The 18,986-nt window shown below is 34.6% G+C and overlaps 2 protein-coding genes across 4 annotated transcripts in view; both read left to right on the top strand.

Moving 5' to 3' along the window:
- The window catches only part of LOC120630330 (protein N-terminal asparagine amidohydrolase), a 134,223-nt gene extending 126,255 nt beyond the window's left edge, over nt 1-7,968 (top strand). For all 3 annotated transcript variants that reach the window (XM_039899526.1, XM_039899525.1, XM_039899527.1), the window contains 3 exons: nt 4,387-4,604; nt 4,984-5,145; nt 6,102-7,968. In XM_039899526.1, coding sequence (XP_039755460.1) covers nt 4,387-4,604; nt 4,984-5,145; nt 6,102-6,227 — 506 coding nt within the window. In that variant the 3' untranslated portion in view covers nt 6,228-7,968. The remainder of the gene's footprint in view (nt 1-4,386; nt 4,605-4,983; nt 5,146-6,101) is intronic.
- A 1,424-nt stretch (nt 7,969-9,392) lies between these two features.
- On the top strand, nt 9,393-17,000 carry LOC120630263 (brain protein I3-like). Its single transcript, XM_039899419.1, has 2 exons — nt 9,393-9,559; nt 12,255-17,000. Exons 1-2 carry the CDS (start codon nt 9,502-9,504, stop codon nt 12,638-12,640), a joined length of 444 nt encoding a protein of 147 aa, XP_039755353.1. The 5' UTR covers nt 9,393-9,501; the 3' UTR covers nt 12,641-17,000.
- The last annotated feature ends 1,986 nt before the right edge of the window (nt 17,001-18,986 follow it).

Genomic DNA, 18,986 nt, shown 5'->3' on the forward strand with positions numbered 1-18,986 from the left:
ACAAAGACAGAAGATAATGTTCCTCTAAAGCCTGTGAAGTATAATTTCAGTTTTCATTTCACACGTTGTAAGTGTCAAGTTTCAAGTGTCGTGCCATCGTTAGTGTTTTGAGAAAACTTCTTTAGCTGCCTCGATGTTGATGATTGTCTAGTGGTTATCATGTTCGACTTCAGATCAAGAAGTCCTGCGTTCTATCCTGGGTCGGCCCATTAAATAACACTGGAAATCGCGCAGAAAATATATGAAATTTATGACTATCAAGACAGTGAATAATAAAAAAATATACTTCACTGATTCGAAAAACAGCCGCCCCCCCCCCTAGGCCAGAAGCTGGGTACGCCCATGTTCAACAGCGCAAAGTATAGGATAAAAAAAACGTTCTGTCTATCATCATTCTGTATTTTATAACTGTAAAAAAGAAATATTGGTATAAGTACTGGTATTCTGTATTTTATAACTGTAAAAAAGAAATCCAGGATAGACTTAAGATCTAAGCTTTACTGACTGCTTTGGGCGGTTCGATTTTATTGATGACCAATAACTAATAGAAAACGTGTTAACTATAACGTGGAAAATGCTTTCGGATTACGTCTCGACCTACAAAATACGAAGGCCATCTGACTCATCACTACCCCAGATCTGTCACAGTGCCAAGCGGGTGTCGTGCTTTAGCGAAATGACACTCAGACTGGCGTATTAAAAGTCTGCGTGAAGATAATTTTGTCAATTCTCAGATTTATCGGCACGCAAATCGGTCTGTGGTCCCGTTTGCATGCAATTCAAAATAAGAATTTAAAAACGACGTTCAAAAATCATTTATATCGAGTAGGTAGGTAGTACTTTTGAAACATCAAGTCATGTCTGTTTGTAGTGACTCTACCATCAGTTCGGAGAAGGCAGACTGTACTGAGAAGAAGCTGACATGAAATTCAACAGTTGCTCTTTTCAAACAACAAAATTCAATGAATTCATCTTTTTTTATCTTCTACAAAATTTAGAACCATTATGGAATGCAGTGCATTGTATCCAAAAACAGTGAAAACGCCCCGCGCAGCTCTCACTTCACAAACCCGGAATGTTGCTAGCTCACAAACTTTTTCTATTTTATGATAAACGTTTAGAACATTAGAGGTAAAATAATTACTGACAACTGCTAAATAAATGGCCTTTTCGAGAAGCACTTCTAAGGTTTTCGATGCTTTTGTATTAATTGTCTCTCAACATTAGTGCACAGCCGCATATTAAAATTCTTCGGACTCGTCTCCCGGAGAGGCAACAACTCCATAACGCCTTGTTGTGCGGGGCAACATAGAAGGCACTAGAGCGCGCGGTAGGTCACCTTTGCGATGGACCGATCAAATCAAATCTTAAATGGGAGGTCCCACACTATCTGCTAACATGGAGAAGTGGCGAATGATGGTGAGGCGAGTAACAACTGCCACAAACAATGACCTACCGTGAAGTCAAAGTCAAAGTCAAAAATATCATTCAAGTAGGCCCATAGGTGGCACTTTTGATGCGTTCATAAGAATTACACGGTAGTGAGATGATGGCGATAACCACATTCGTAAATTAAATTGCCGTGCGTGATGGCCACGACCACTCTGGCCAGAGTGTTACGACAAAGAAGAAGATATTTTTTGTGTTTCGAGGGATGACAGCGTTAGCTGGCCATCCCAAGAAACCTCGTAATTCAGAAATTTAGCAATAGTATAATACAAATAATGAAATTGGTCAGACCTCTATGTCGAGTGGAACTAAGGTCGTTTCTCTTGTTTTTTTTCGACAACAAGTTAGCCATTGACTGCAATCTAATATAGTAACCTAAGGTGATGATGCAGTCTAAGATGGTAACGGGCTAACATTTTAGGGGTATAGTAGTTATATTAAACCTATACTCCTAATCGATTTCTACGCGACGCCCCTTAGCGGAAATCGCTTAGCGGTGTTTTTCGGTGGGGTGGTTACTAGCCGCGGCCGAAACCTCGTACTAGACCGGACCAGAGAAAATTCAGAAGTCCCTCTATGAGTGGTTTCTACGAGGTATTGGACGTTTTGAAGTCCGCTTAGTATGAATGAATGAATAAACTTTTATTGCACACCACAAAAAGAACATTAGTAGTTACATCTTAAATGTATTACAAACGGAACTAAGGTCAGACCAATGATCTCTATGTCCTATATATACCTACGAAATAGGTAGGTGTTGTCAGAGTGCCAAATAGGTGTCGCGCATATTAGCGGAATAAGGCGTGGGTGGGCTTTGTTATCTACCTATTCCAATTAGTGCGTTAATAATTCGTCTTTCGTTCGTTTCGAGTCGTAATTGGTGACGATTTCATTAGGTGCGACTTTGTTTTCTTCTGATATGAGCTATAGAGTGCATCTTCAATTCATCCTTGTGCGTAGAATACTTGCGTGGACAATAATAGCCATTGAGGGAAACGGAATGGTTACATCAAAAATTCAAAAAAAAAAAAAACGGTAAATAAAAAAAAAGTCTGTAACGACATCCATGGCGCAGCGGTGAGCGCTGTGATTTAAGGTACGGAGGTCCCGGTTTGGATTCTGACAGGGGCAATTTCGGAATTTATAATTTCTGCATTTTCATTTGTTACGGCTGGTGGGAAAAGCACCCTATCGACAAAGACGTGACACAAGCGATTAAGCGTTCCGGTACGATGTCGCGTTGAAACCGATTAGAGGCATGGGTAAAATATAACCATACTCCTAACAGGTTAACCCCCTACTATCTTAGATTGCATCAACACTTACTACTAGGTGAGGTTAATGAAAAAAAAAGTATACTTAGTAATAAACTCAGTTTCCAAATTATTTTCATATGCTGATATTATACCCTCTCTCCCTTGGAACCCCTGTAGCTTTACTTTTAAGTTTACGATTGTAGTTATCGCCATCACTACTCACTGCTTATAAAGAAATATTTGACTTTGACTTTGACTTTATTTAGCCCTGCTGGGCTTAATGGATCATAGACCTGCTGATTCAATTCGGGTTTGGCCTCTAACACTTATTATTTTGCTGATAATAATCAGAACCGACAGCTTAGCGTGCTTGTTTTATAACAATCAATTTTCTATCCTGTTTGAGATGAAAGCGGAGCGGTCGGCTTACGAGCTATCTTGTCATTAAGTAAGTTTGATGAATTTTTTAATGACAAGGTAGCTCGTTGTATCGTAAATTCGCTGTAAAAATGTTTTTTCACGCATTGTTTTAACTTTACACAGATAGGGCCAGAATTACCATCCGAATCATGTTAATTTTTTATTTAAGTAATTAATTAGCAAGGACAAAATCTCTCACACTCATTAACAATACTTACATTATTATTTGATACATTATATAAAAGCGTATATTCAACTCCACGAAGGACTACGCCATTATTCGCAGATGATATGCAGATATCACTAATTTATGTCCGTTTTGGAAATACCAACTTTTTGTTTTTAAAGAGTAATAATTTGTGTCACAAAGACTACGTATATTAATAAAAATAATAAATTATAATTATACTACGACAATACACACGTCGCCATCTAGCGTAGTAAGCGTAGCTTGTGTTATGGGAATATTTTTATGAATATAATACACATAAATACTTATGATAACACCCAGACGCTGAAGCACATTTATGTTCAGCACACAAACATTTTCCAGTCGTGGAAATCGAACCCACGGCCTTGGATTTAGAAAGCAGGGTCGCTGCCCTCTGCGCCAACCGGCTGTAAAATTGTATTGAAAATCAATTTGAATTTGAACATGCTCTTCGAGGCGTGGGGTCGAACAGCGCCAATTTTCTAAATCCGGATTGATACTGAGAATTTATTAACAGCAACCCGGATATTCCTAATCCAGATATTGAACCCAGAAACTATGGAGGGTAGAGGTAAGGAGAGTCATCTGTGTATATGAAAAAGTGTCGTCAAAATGTATTAAATTAGGATGGCGCCACATTTGCATCAGGGTAACTCTTAAAAGAAGCGCCAAATATAAATATTGTTAGAGTAGGCTTGAAAAATAAACAAGGAAGTATGGAGATACAAGGAAGTAAGGTTATATTTACCACAATATTTTGTACAACGTAAGTTGTTGAAATTCTCAATAATTAACTACTTTAGTCGATAATGACATTAAATTTTTAAACTCGGCATACTTCAATTCATCTACGATTGCTACATTCATACCATACCCTGTGCATCCACCAGCGCCATTGTGGAGGATTTTTGAACTGTTATTTAGCGCATACAATTGGACACTTTTTCAACTTTTCTCCCATATAAGATGACTCTCCTTACCTCTACCCTCCATACCAGAAACTCTTGATTCATAGTTCCAAATGTAACCTATTTTCTTTATCAATTCCAGTATCATTCCACCGTTTGACAGAAGAGATAGACTTAACTCTCGCATGCTGTTGCGAGTTGAACACTGCACTGGGCGGGGGGTCTCCCGCACCCCTTGTGACTGGCCTTGGTGTGGACATCCGAGCTGGGGATCTCTTCCCGGCGACGTTCCCTGACAAGGGGCCTGAACTACCCCTGCGTGGAGCGAGGAATATCACTGGTGGACCGAACTCTGGACAAGTAAGTGACAGCTAGGGACCAAATATCAGATGCGTTATTGTTGGAAGTACCTAAATTATAACTTTATAATGAACGACAACGAACTTTATAATGACTGCTGTTTTCAATCATTTTTTACATTTTTTCAACTTTTTACAAATACGAAACCGGTACGTTACCCCAAACGAAGCGTTTTTTTTGAAATTTATTTTATTCTAAATATAAATAGGTACTAAAAATTGTAATGTAAAAAACATATTTTTAGCTTTAAAATAGCATTATGGCATTTGATAAAAAATACCCGATTTGGCAAATGCTACGATTTTCAAATTCTAGTTGTATTTGTAGAGGTTTTTTAAGTTCTCGATGATCTGTACTAAGAATGAAAATGCCTTTTTAGGTTTTAGATATTTACGACACCGCCGTTGGAATGCTACGCATCGGGCCATTCACTTACGAGCCGTTGAGAGGAGTTGACCTCTGGCTGGACCAGTCCGATGACTTCATCCTTCAGCACCTCAGTACTACGCCGGCTGTTGAAGCGCCGCATTTCGTGCATCATGTATGTTATTTGTTGATATATATTATTAGAATGACTAAAGCTTAGTGGTTTTATTAAAACTAACTGGGGAAATAAAGTACAATTTATTGCACACCAAGAAACACATACAACAACTAAGTACTTAAAACAACACATTGAACATAGGTTGTACAATTTGACTGCCTAATCGCTCTGCCAGGCAACCAAACTGCATAGGTGATAATGATACAACTAGTGGCCAGCACAATGACTCGTTACAATAAATAATAGAATCCTGACTATATATTAATATTTTAAATGTTAAAGTATGTTTATTTATCCGTACTTTATGCCGTCACTAGTAGTTTTTCGCACGCAAAATCGATCGCCTTCAATTATATTAAGAGTAGAAAAGTATACACGTAAGAAAAGGTATGTGTACTTATGTACACTCGTTAGAAGTTATACTTCTTTGGCGTAACAAGATAAAAATCGTTTCAAACATTTTATCTTTCGCATTATTCTACGTTTCTAGAAAAAACGACACTAACAATAGAAAAAAGGTATTCAATACATTGATATTAATATTTGAATACATAGTTTTATTATAAAGCATTATCTAGTTATCTCTTTATCCGACAACCATATTTTATTCAACATTAAAATTTGAGATTTTTGTACAATTGAATCTATTGAATGACCGGAATGAGCCCGCAAACTTTGACGATTGCAAGTAACTGAAAAAGTACACATTCAAACATTTTTTGAAAAACTAAAATGTTGACTATAGCTAACTTCAGAATGTCGCCACATGAACGCGCCAAAAGAAGTATAGCTTCAACAAAAAGTAACGTAACGCACGTAATCTAAATTTACACTTCTTCGGTGACATATTATTTTTAATTGCTGGTCTAAATAATTGGATTAAGGATTGTGTGACGAATAAATTTTAGCGTGTTTTGTATTGCTGTTGAATACCAGTTTCTTTGTCCTTCCAGATTCGCGTTACCCTAAAGTTCATCCAACAGCACCCGTTCCCGGCGGTGACAGTGTTCCCGGACAACCGACCGCATTACTATCGTCGCGACGAACAAACCGGTTGCTGGGTGCCCGTACGATTCTAGACAAAGAAAAACATTTTTAATGTGTCTACAACTTGTATATTAATGAGACTTTACAAGTTAATTTTTCCTGGGACTGTGACAAAAGTAATCAAAAAAAAAATTAACATTATGGTTAATTATGCAATGACTTCTCACTACTTATCTGTCATCGGTAATTTGACATTCGAAAAAAGACAAAACACTGCGTAACTTTGGAACCACTTGACTACGTTTAAAAGAAGGGGGTAAAATTTGATTGCTACTTTACCTTGCATTATACTATACCTTTAAGTTGAAGAAGTTCATACTAATATTCAAATTATCTTCTTTTTATGGTCACGTTACTTGCAGCACGACCATTAGGGATTACGTGATAGTTACGCGATAGCTGTCTACTTTATCTCAATGGTAGATATAACTATCGAGATAAGACGAGAATAATCGTAGACATTATAATTATTATATCTTGGTGCGCATCTCAGCACTACAAGGCCTCCATTTAATGAGACATAACGCAAAATTTTCATATAGAAATTTTCAATCGACAAATTAGGAGTTCCCTCTTTTGAATCCGATAGGTCGAAGAGGTCGCTGCGGATTGTTTAGTGAACACCAGTGGGCTACTGACAAGATATTTGTCAAGAAAACTTAATTTTCGACCAGTCTTTATTTAACGTTTTAAATTTAATAACATATTTATGTTGTAATGTCGTAAAGTCCTATCTCACGAAAACAGCTCAGAATCGGTTGCGGTATGCACCGGTATTGTTTACTTAGTTCATTTGATGTTAAAATAATGGCAGCACACATTTGTTTGAAATAGAATAACTTTAATATCCGTTATATTTAAGGAAAAAAATATTCTATGCACTTATTTGTTATTTTATCATTGAGTATGAAATGAAAATGTTTCTTTGTTAACGTTAGATTTGCGTTGCAATCTTTTCAATCAACTATTACGTCAATAAATAGAAAAACTGTTCCTGACATTTTCCAATTAAAAATGTATCATCATTCCACTCTTATTTACCCTAGAAATTTATGGACTAGCAATTTTTTCTAGGGTAAATTTTCATTAGAATTTATAATCTGTAAATATTAATTAGGATTTAATTACTATTTCGTTTAAGATAATTGTATATTTTGACATATCGATTCTTATGTATTTAGTTGTATTAATTATTGTCATTGAATTTGTTGTATATACTAATTTTTGTTGTTATATTTTTTTCAGAATTTCGTAATTTAATGTAACCATGATTATAAACGTAGATATAAGATTCTAAGAACGAAAAATTATCATATAATTGACCAACAGATAAATTATTGCCACCTCTTAGAACATTTTATCATTACGCATTACAGCATAATCTTGTAAGGATCGCTTTATGAAAATACCTAACAACAGGCGAGAAATCGCATGTTATCCCTATAGATATCGATAAATTGATGTCTGGGCGCGCCGAGGAATCTTATTGGGCAGACATTCGCTTATGTTGCATACATTAAGTTCAAATCCCATGACGTCAGCCCATTCCTAAAATTTGTAATAAATGGCACATTTGCCAAGAAATTGCTTATAATTTTGTAGGGTTCCTTTGTATAAGAAAATGGACAGTATAATTTTTAGTTAATTTTGGGAATTTAGATGAAAAAATTGTAAATATCATAGTAATTGATTAAACATTTAGAATTAGATAGTGGCGTTATTAGTTACTTTTTTTATGTAATATACTGAATATTATATTGAAAGTTTAATACTTGTTTGATGTTTTATTTATACGATTTCTTACCTGACCTATTATAATCATAACTATCTCAACGTCGGACAGTAACTGGCTACCTAGTAATGAGGTCTACTAACGACGCGCTATCCGGTGCGGACTCTCCTTTATACAGAATCTTGGAATCTGAACATTTGAAAGCTATGTGTAAGCCTTTTCCACTTGATCCTGGCAAAAAAATATTTGAAAACACATACTGTCAAATTTTTGTAAAAAGAAGGTACTTATTCTTAAATCTCGATAAATGCCCTTATTTACGGCGTAATTTTTAAATATATTATTATACTAGCGGACCTGAGCGACTTCGTCCGCGAATGAGTCGACCTAAAAAAAAAGTCTTATGTTGTCGCGGACTGTTTTGCAGAACTTTAAAGAAACAACAATTTCGACTACTCCGATATACTTACTACACACGTCCGTCGTTTGGCGTAACGTTCACGCATCGAACGCATCAGAGTCTCTCAAAAAGGATATTTTTTGCAGTTTTTGCAACATATCTCATTAATGATAGTAGCCATTGGTCGTAGCGTGATGTTATTTAGCCATGATTGTTACTACCAATCTAAAAAAAAATATATAATCGAAACAACATTTTCGAGATTAACGCGTTCAACCAAACAAAATTTAAAAGCTTTATAGTCAAAGTCAAATATTTGCTTATTCAAATAGGCACTTAGATGCCACTTTTGATGCGTACATTACATGTAAAATATGACATAGGAGTGTGTTGATGGCGATAAATAAGTTCGTCAACTTAAAACTAAAGGTACGAGGGTTCCAAACGCGCCCTGGTCTAAGAAGAAGCCCACAACAAACTTAGCCGGTTATTTTTTTTGTTAGCACCATCTCAAATTGTCCTTTAAAAACTATTAAAAAAGCAACCTGGTTAGAGCAATAATTTACACCAAAGCATTTTTATCGTTGACGTAGTCCTTTATACTATAATAGGACTTTTCACATTTAATATATTTTGAAAATTTTGACCGGGGGTTGCTTTATAATCACCAATTAAGATCTGATGAATATTATCGGAGATCAAGGACATAATTCTTCACAGATAACTGCAAGTCGGAGCTCATATGGGACAATGATCGAATGGATGTGTACCATCCTACTAATATTATAAATGCAAATGATTGTGAGAATAGATGTATGTATGGATAGATAGATGGATGGATGTATGTTACGCTTTAACGCCACAACGAATGAACCGATTTGGCTAAAATTTGGCAGAGATACCTACAATATAGTCTGGAATAGCTCATAGGCTTATTTTTATCCCGCAAAAGCAAAAAGCTTCTACAGGTTAAATGTACAGAATTCAGACTACGACCTAGATCGCTCGTTGGTATATTGCTCTGAGTCACAGATATATTTTTCGTAAGTTATCAGCTGTGGTTGTCAGTTTTGAAAGGTCACTTTTAAAAGAATTATCTTTTTTGCGTTTTTTATTTGTAAAGATATTTCGAAGTTATTGTTCTACAAGTGCAACAGTGGTAATACGACGCAAAATGGAAAAACCAACTGTTACAGATCAACCGCCTCCATACTACGCGACGGTACAGCCAGGTAAAATCATTTTACAATATTATGTACTTTTTAAACAATAATTACCTACTTGTTATTGGAAACTTCTGAATCATACAAGCATTCATTGAGATAAGGTTTCACAATATAAAATAATATCATGGAATAAAGGACAGTTATATCGTGATAGATGTAAATAACAAGCTTAAAGATTTCATATAAGCATTTTTTTTTATTCGTATGAAACTAATACTAATTAGTGCTGTCATTTTACACTATAACGTATTTGACTATCTCAGCCTTATGGCAGCCTATGAGGAAAAAATAAAAGTGGGGAATTCACAGAATCAAAATTCATTTATTCCAAGTATGTCTAAATACAAGCACTTTTTAAACATCAAGTTTGTTTATTTATAGTGACTTCACAACCGGTTTAGAAGGCAGATTGTACGAAGTAGAAGCTGGCAAGAAACTAAGCATTTGCTCTTTTTCCAAATCATCATTTTTACAATAATCAAGCTGTCTGTTTCCAAGCAATCATTTGTATACCCGTAGTAACCTCACTGTAATAAATTGGTTTACATTATCGTGTAAACATATTCATTGGTAAGTACAAAATTACCTCAGGAATGAAGTTTCAAAACATATACACAACCCTATAAATGACTTCTGTTCCGATAAGACAATATAATAGCATACAGTAAGGAAGAGAAACACCTATCTAAAAATGCAAATGCAAAAAATGCTTAGAGCATTTTGCCTAACCTCACTCAATCAAACCTATTCAAAGTGTTTTCACATTCTGAGCAACACAAGTTTATTAAGATGTCAATCACAAATGAAGGACATAATATAACAAGTAATTTGCTGTTGTTGGAGTGTTCTGTTATGTCTAATATACAAAGCAGAAATTTAATGCTGTTCTGGACTGCTATTTAATTCAAACCATTTTTCCTGTTTTCTCTTATGAAGCTTCTGTATTATTTATCAAAATTATTTGCTCAATCAATTACAATTGCTCTAATGAATACTAAATTAGTAATTAATTGAGAAGTGATTTGGTAGGAGCTCAACTACACTTTTCAGGGGCTGAGTTTAAATCTCTGACTTTTCTAAGTTGTGCATTTTAAGTTATTAAAATATCACTTGCTTGAACACTATGTCAAGGAAAACATTGTGAGGAAACCTGCATGCCTGAGAGTTCTACATAATGTTCTCAAAGATGTGTGGTGTCCACTAATCTGCACTAGGCAAGCCTGGTTGCTATTGCTTTAACCCTTTCTCACTGTAGGAGGAGCAGACCCATGCTTTGTGGGTTTCCAGTAATGGAATGATGAAATTGCTTGCTTCACACATAAAGAACAGGGTTGTAATCTTCAGAACATACTGTTTTTGGCTCTTTATTTATCTGGCCTCCACGGTTAATAAATAAAGGATATGCCCTTATGTCAGTTTATAAAATTTTTTCAAACAAATGTATTTACATTTATTATTATTTTTAACATGTGACTCATGGCTATCCACTCATAGGTAATGCATATGATTTATAGTTTTATCATAAATGAAAATATCTGACAAAAATTTGATAACAAAGTGGTACACATGAGATACATAACTGTAATCATTGAAATGTATGAATAGATAGTTTATTTTAATTTAAAAAAGTCTTTATTTCTTTTGCAACCTTTATTTATGTGTTCTACTTCTATTACAATCTAAAGTTGCTTAACCATACCCTTTGTGATCTAATTAGACTACTTCTTTTGTGATCATGCATCATGAAATGTTGGAAGTGTGTATCCCGAGGTCCACTAATTGTTAATGTTCCTGGCAAAATTTTGCTCTATGTCACATACTGTAAAGCTGACAATGCTCTATTTTAAGTCTGTGTTAATAGTGTGCGAATGCCATTACTTATACTGGCAGTTAAAATAATGCCTTTTAACAGCACAGTTTCATTGGTAGCCTATAACAATTCATTACTGGACTAAAGTCCTCTCCAATGGGGAGGGTTTTCCCATAATCGCCACTCTGGGAAGACGAGTTTGTTATCCCAGTACATACATACGGTACTACCGTATGTATGTACGTATGTATACCTAGAACAGAGGCTGCTGTTTGTTCTCTGTTAAATTCCCTTGATTGCCTCGTATATCACCTGCGGAAAGAGGAGGGGTGGGCATTCTTTAACCGCTCGGCAACATACTGTATGTTAAACGGTAGACCTTAAACGCCTTTGAGAATCTTACGGAGAACTTCACCACTAAAGTGACATTTAATTGCTTACAATTTTAAACGTAAGCTTATAGAAAAGTCCTATTATAGTATAAAGGACTATGTAATCGATAAAAAAGCTTGGGTGTGAATTATTGCTCTAACCAGGTTGCTTTGCTAATAATTTTAGATGACATTGTGAGATGGTGATAACAAAAAAAAAAACACCCGGCTAAGTTTGTTGTAGGCTTCTTCTTAGACCAGGACGCGTTTGGAACCCTCGTAGCTTTAGTTTTAAGTTTACGAATGTGGTTATCGCCATCATCTCACTACCGTGTAATTTTTATGTACGCATCAAAAGTGCCACCTATACCTACTTGAATAAAGATATTTTTGACTTTGACTTTTGACCAAGGCATATAACTCTGAAAAGTTAGAGGTACATGCAAACTCAAGGCCACTACTAGGCTGCTTAAGCCAGAAGGTTTACTTTGTAATAAATTTCTTCTTTCTCAAATTTCAGGTCAACAGCCGTATCCACAGCAGCACCCACAGGCGTACCCACAGCCACAGGCGTACCCTCAGCCACAGGCGTATCCTCAACCAAACCCGCAACCTGCTCCTGGGGCATTTCCACCCCCTCCACCCGGATACACTCCATACGGGACAACACCACAAGATCCGACAGCTGCATTTGTTCCTAACTATGGAGCAACCCATGCAAATATTATAATACAGCCACCAATCATAGCAGTCGGTGCTTGCCCGGCTTGCCGAGTGGGCATCTTAGAAGACGATTTCACATGCCTTGGTATTTTATGTGCGATTCTATTCTTCCCGTTAGGAATTTTATGCTGTCTCGCTCTAAAGAACAGAAGGTGCTCCAACTGCGGCGCTATGTTTGGATAGGTGTTCTGCTTTTGGGGCTCCATACTTGATGAAAGATTAAAGCAATCTGGTTTTACCGTCCACGTTTTCTATGTTTTGTTGTATGGTAATAATGCAATCAATTGATATTACGTATCATGTTAGTACAAGTCGTCCTCTATTGAGATTCTGTGAAGAACAACGTTAAGATCAACAAAAAAATTTATATCACAGTAGTAGGCCTATCCATATCCAGATTTTAGAGGGTGTAGAGAGAGTTGTATGTCATATTCACCTGTAGGATCGCTTGATTTTTCATAGCATAATTTAGTATAACTCTGGTGACGAAGGCTTTATTCATTGGGAATAGGCAGCTTTATTTAGCTTTTATAAGAATGAAAAGAGGGTACAAACTCAATTGTATACAAGACTAAACTAAATTCAACTAAAATTCATTTCATTCTCTTAGAGTTCTTTGTAAAAAGTTTCTTGAATTTATTTATGACTACAATGTTTTAATATAGTTTGTCTGTATAATACGTACCATTGTACATTCTTTGTACATTAAAAAAAACTGAAATGATGTTTAAAAAAAAAAAATTGAAACCTACTCGTAAGAACGATGAAATGTAAGTTATAACAACAAAACATTGAAGCTGAGTCTGATATTAAGAATATTTTGAGCTTCTTGTGTAAACTATCAAGTACGACGTACGAGCCTGCGGCATAACGTTTACCTGCTCAGACTGCCATTTTTTTTTTCCACATAGCAGTCAAAACTAACCTAAAGTGTTGATTGCCACCAGGTAGTTTCTACTGCTCGTATATATATTTCCACGGAACAGATTAAATCCAGTGGCGTCTCGGCAGCCTCTTTGATGATTGTCCATAGATAAATACTTGATAACTTACACAGTGCCATAAATAATTTGTTTTAATTTTTATTCTTGAAGATTGCACATCAATTAGATTATCTTTGATGGGTAATTTAATTGTATGGAGCGTTTTCGGTGCCAATAATGTTGAATAATTAACTACGAAACTATCCTTTTAAATTGTAAACAAAACTGCAGGCTGTAACAAAATAGATGCATTATCTATGTAAAAAGAAATAATTGTCATTTTGGCTAAAAGGATGTGTTTTTTAGTTTAGTTAAGTTTTGTACACTATTTTTAAATATTATATTTAAATCAATTTGTGTTGACACTAATTCATGTTATGGAAAGGTGCCGTAGACAAACAAATTGACATATATATTATGTACAATATACATTTACAAAATGTCCCATTACTTGAGAGTGAATTTAAGTTTGCTTAAAAAAACAGTACAAAAACATTAATTGTAATACATTAAAGCAATAAATAGTAATGTAGTGAACATGTATTGTGAAAATATAACTTCACGAATGAAGTTTAAATTTTTGTGAATTTCCACGTTATTTTAATTACCTTCAAGGTATAATAATTATATGTACACAAGCATTTTAATAAAAATTAATTAAAAAGTGTAGAATTTAGAAAAGGGTTTTGCCAATAAACGTCTGGAATAACGTCGGAATAGTTATTTAGGTTTTGTCACACTCTGACATTTGTAAAGTGCTGTGAGTTGAAGTGTGACAAAACACTGAATAACTAACCTTAGGCTAGCAGGTTGTCAATTTAGTGTATTGTTTTTGATGAAAGCATTAATTATAAAAAATAACAACCAAAACTATCTTCAAATATAGGTGCGCCCACCTCGCTGTTGCGTTTACCCCTTTTGACCAATAGTAGGAATCGCTCTAACCATAGTGTGTTCTGATTGGTCATAAACTTGCACTATATCACGGACGTGAGCTGAGAGTATGTCAGCTAATACTAATACTAAAATTTCTAATAGACCCTAGAAACTATAGAAATAGCTATTATTTCTAATAGACCCATGCCAAAATACGGATTGTCTAATTTAAGACGGAAGCATTGCGGTTCTGCTCCCGTCTGCTTTTCCAAAAAAAATTTTACAAAAAAAAGATTTTCCACATGCAGCATTCTTATAAAAATATTTCCATTGGCACATGAAACATTGTTAAAAAAAAATTAATTTCAGACATGAAAAGTTGTGATAAGGATATCATTTTCCACATTAGACGTTGTGACAAGGTAATCATTTAGCGAACTAAACATTGTTATGCCGAGTATTTTCGACATTGTTATAAAAAATATTATAATGTCAGATTCCATTAAGTTTAGTTTTCAGCATGGAACAAAATGATAATTCACAATTTCTCACGTGGCAAAACGTGACAAATTTTGAATAGAATAGCACTGCTTTTAGACCTGTCAATTTAGAAATCAATTGTTTCATACCAAATTAATATTGTTTAGTGTCTGAAAATGGTTTTTCGGGGACTAAATTTTGTTAAAAAGTTTGTTTAATTCAACGAACTCTAGTTTCACAGACATAAAATTCATTGACGTGACTCGTAGGCCGTAGTCCTAGTCTCATAGGAGGCACTTCTCTGATGAAGGTCTCCCTGGTTTCTTTAAGCTTTAGGGCTCAATTTCATTCGAACCTTCCACGGTTCCCTACCCTCTACACTGGTTAGTAGTTATACTTTGCGGTCCTGTATTCAGCTATACAGTTTTTTATTATCTATCATTAGATATTTAGGGTATGTATTAGTTTGTTTATGATTAAAAAAATTACGTTTTTTCTAAAAACTATTTTATCTTTATTATTGTAAGCGCCTAGTATAACGAATAAAATAAATCAATTATGTTGTACACAAAACTGGGTAAGTAAATCTAGTTTTCTTTGTAACAACAAATTATGTTAAAAAATGGCATTGGATTTAGTCCCGACTTTTGTTATTCGTTTTGTGTACAACAATTGCGTGTTGTTACTGTCAATTTTAGACTTAAAAATATATATAATAATGGCGCTTGTCCCGTCTGTTCACAAATATCTGAACTTAAATAAACGTTGCTATCCTTTTTTAACTGGAGCACGGTGATACCGTCATACTGAACCTTGTGATAATCATCACTCATGAATTAATTTAAAAAGCATTCTATTTTGACACATGTAGAGTTTTGATAAGGATACGATTTTGATACAAAATAAGTTTTGCACATTCTTCCGAGAAAAATTATTATCTCATCCCGCGGAAATAACATAGTCAAATAATTACTGATTATTATGCAAAACCTCACCGCGTTATTGCATTTAGTTCGAGCAGAAAATAACTTATCTCAAAAACTTGTTCTTTTAAAATTAAGCAGCATTTTCAACAGAAGTAATGTAACAAATCTGCTCTTTTATTTATTTTTATTTTGTATATCTCCTTTTTTGATTAATAAATTTTCGGTAAGCATTATAAAGTATGCAATTATATGGCAATTTTAATGTAAAATCGTTTTTTTTAATTCAAGATCCTTTATTTATTAATTGTTTTATGAAAAACATTGTTTTTGGAAACGCTGCTAATTTTGGTTTGCAAACAATTAGTTTCAGTGTTAGTTACGCCGTTTAAAACTATCATATAAGTAAATGTAGTAGTAAAAAGTAAATATAGTCTTTGATACTTCAATGGGAGTAAACTTTCGGTGACTGATGACAAAAGAACATTCCTTTAATCCGAAGATGCGAGGGCATATCTTCGACTTAAATTCTTGTTTGGTTTTGTTTAAATTTCATAACACTATTTAACCATAGGCACCTTTTTAACCAATGCTTTTATAAACCACTTTAAAACGTGCATCAATTAAAGAAAAGAAACAAATTACGCACGGAAGACGTTATTTTCTTTGGCGTTAATCATAAATTTATCACAGATTTTTACAGAAAAGCGGTTTTATAGTTACGCAATGTTTTGTCTCCTTTTCGAATGTATAATTACTGATGAAATATATGAATGGAAATAAATTTTAAGTATGAAAATTCCCCGGTTAAAATTAAGTATGAAAATATCGAGTACGTCATGAAGAAATGTAATTCGCAATTTTGTGTTGGCGGCCATCTTGGATTCTCATTAAACATAGCTAAAAATACTTCCGACTAATTGACCATTCAAACAAGAAAATAAAATCAAAATCGTTTCATACACAACAGATAAACAAATTCCATGTTGTTTTTTCAAAGAAACGTCTAATTTAATTGAAAACGGCAAACGTAATGTGATAGACGATTCAAAGCTTTTATCGTTAATGATTTCGTATGTAATGTATTAATTATTACATATACTTAATGATTATTAATATAAGCGGCCAAATGCCTTTATAATATAAGGAAGATGTTTATTATATTCATATAAATGTACCTATATTATTACCTAGATATGTATAAAGTTATATCTATCAGAGGTTACTAGGTATTGCATACATTTATACTATTGATTTGTCAAATAAATTTTAAAAAAGCAATTGTTTATTTCATTTCAAGGCATTTTTTTAATGTTCTTTTAAACTGATACTTCGCTGTCATTATATCAAAATTATTTGCTAATAAATTGGTGGGTAATTTTATAATGACTGCATCAAGCATCAACTCTGAATGTGCGTTAGTGAACAAAGACTTGTTCCGCGACCGTCTACGAGGCAAAACGAAATTGCTGGCCGTGGATATTTCTATGTGAAACGTTTTCACGTTGTAATGCAACCGTTTATGTAGTTTAATTATTCACCGATTTGAGCGAGGGTCAAAACATTTTTCTCATTGATATACAAAAATACAGTCAACTTCTATTTTCTATCATATAGGTACCAGTTTCCACATACCACCTTCAGCCGTTTGGACCGAAATGTGGCAATTATACTAACAGAAACAATCCAAAAGGGTTGAAAACAGGTGAACGTGCAAAACAACTACGCCGCAACAAAAAGAATTTATCTTTAAATTTCAAAAAAGTATGATTCATCCAGCTATCTTTGTTACCCATAGATATAAGACGATTAAGAGTTAAGTAAACAACAAAATACCAATTTCGTTATTTGGAATGACCAGACCAGGACTACTGTTAGACGTTCTACCTACCTACGTTTTATTCGTTCGTGGTATTGCGTGGAATTTGTATGTAATCTAAAGAGCGACATCTAGTTACAGTAACGGGAAACAGCACTAGATGACGCCCTTTCGAAAATCTCACTAAAAGAACTCAGTGATACGCATACCGTATCGCTGTCATTTAATAACTTTTAATGCACCAAGAAAAAAATCTTCATATTACAATTGATAAGTTTAGTAGATTTCATGCATTTATTTCAGTAATTCATACGCTACTATCGCCATGGTTATTTTGCTTGAAATCTTATTTTACAAATAGAAAAATGGAATAATCCTATCAAATTTATAAATAATAAATATTCTACGGCAATACACACATAGCGTAGCTTGTGTTATGGATACTTAGATGACTGATGAATATTTTTATGAATAATGTACATAAATACTTAGAATATACATACAAACACCCAGACACTGAAAAACATTCATGCTCATCACACAAACATTTTCCAGTAGTGGGAATCGAACCCGCGGTCTTGGGCTCAGAAAGCAGGGTCGCTGCAAACTGCGCCAATCGGCCGTCAAATTAGGTATTGTATTGTCATCGGTCCTCCATATATCTACAAGGCTTAAACGAAATCAGACCATTTGAAGAGGGTAAAAAATCAAGTCCAGAGTTCAGTTACAAACATAGAAACAAACATACAGCTAATGAAAAGAAAAACACACTTGCTGATTGTGCCTGTTTTCCTTACCTAATTTGTAATAATCATACTGGGGTTGTCATAAGCTTGCGGAAGTAAAAAGAATTTGGGAGCGATTTATTTCGCCAAAATCCTCTTAGAGGACTTATCAGACCTGAGCAGGCAACCTCGGCCGTATTAAGTAATTTAACGCTACTAAACTTCTTACATTCTAGTAGGTGTTCTCTCGGTTTTTTAAGTCTTGAGTGCGGCGCCTGGATAGTCACTAAGATTCACATAAAAAAAATGTTACGTTATTTCGAGGTCTAACCTGCCTGCACTTCAAAAATAAAGTTGATTATTCATACATATCAGACAGAATAGAATAGAAAAACTTTATTGCAACACAACACAATTGATAAAACAGCAGGAAAACAGTAATAAGTAGTTCTTAGTGCTAAGGTGCAAAGGCGACCTTATCACTAAAAGTGATCTTTTAAAGGCATCCGCGTGCGCAGCCGATAAAAAAGTGGAAAGTTCGTGTTGGATAAAGGATGTCACAAAAAAATGAAATAAACTTACATGACCATAACTATATACTAATTTTTAATAACGAGGCGTTGATAGCCCAGCCGTGAAGACTTTGGCTTCACTTTCGTGGGGCTGAGTTCAACCCCGGCACGCACTTCTGATTTATAAGCATTGTGCATTTTATATAGCAAT

This window comes from Pararge aegeria, chromosome 16 (assembly GCF_905163445.1).
Source record: "Pararge aegeria chromosome 16, ilParAegt1.1, whole genome shotgun sequence".
NCBI classification, from domain to species: domain Eukaryota; kingdom Metazoa; phylum Arthropoda; class Insecta; order Lepidoptera; family Nymphalidae; genus Pararge; species Pararge aegeria.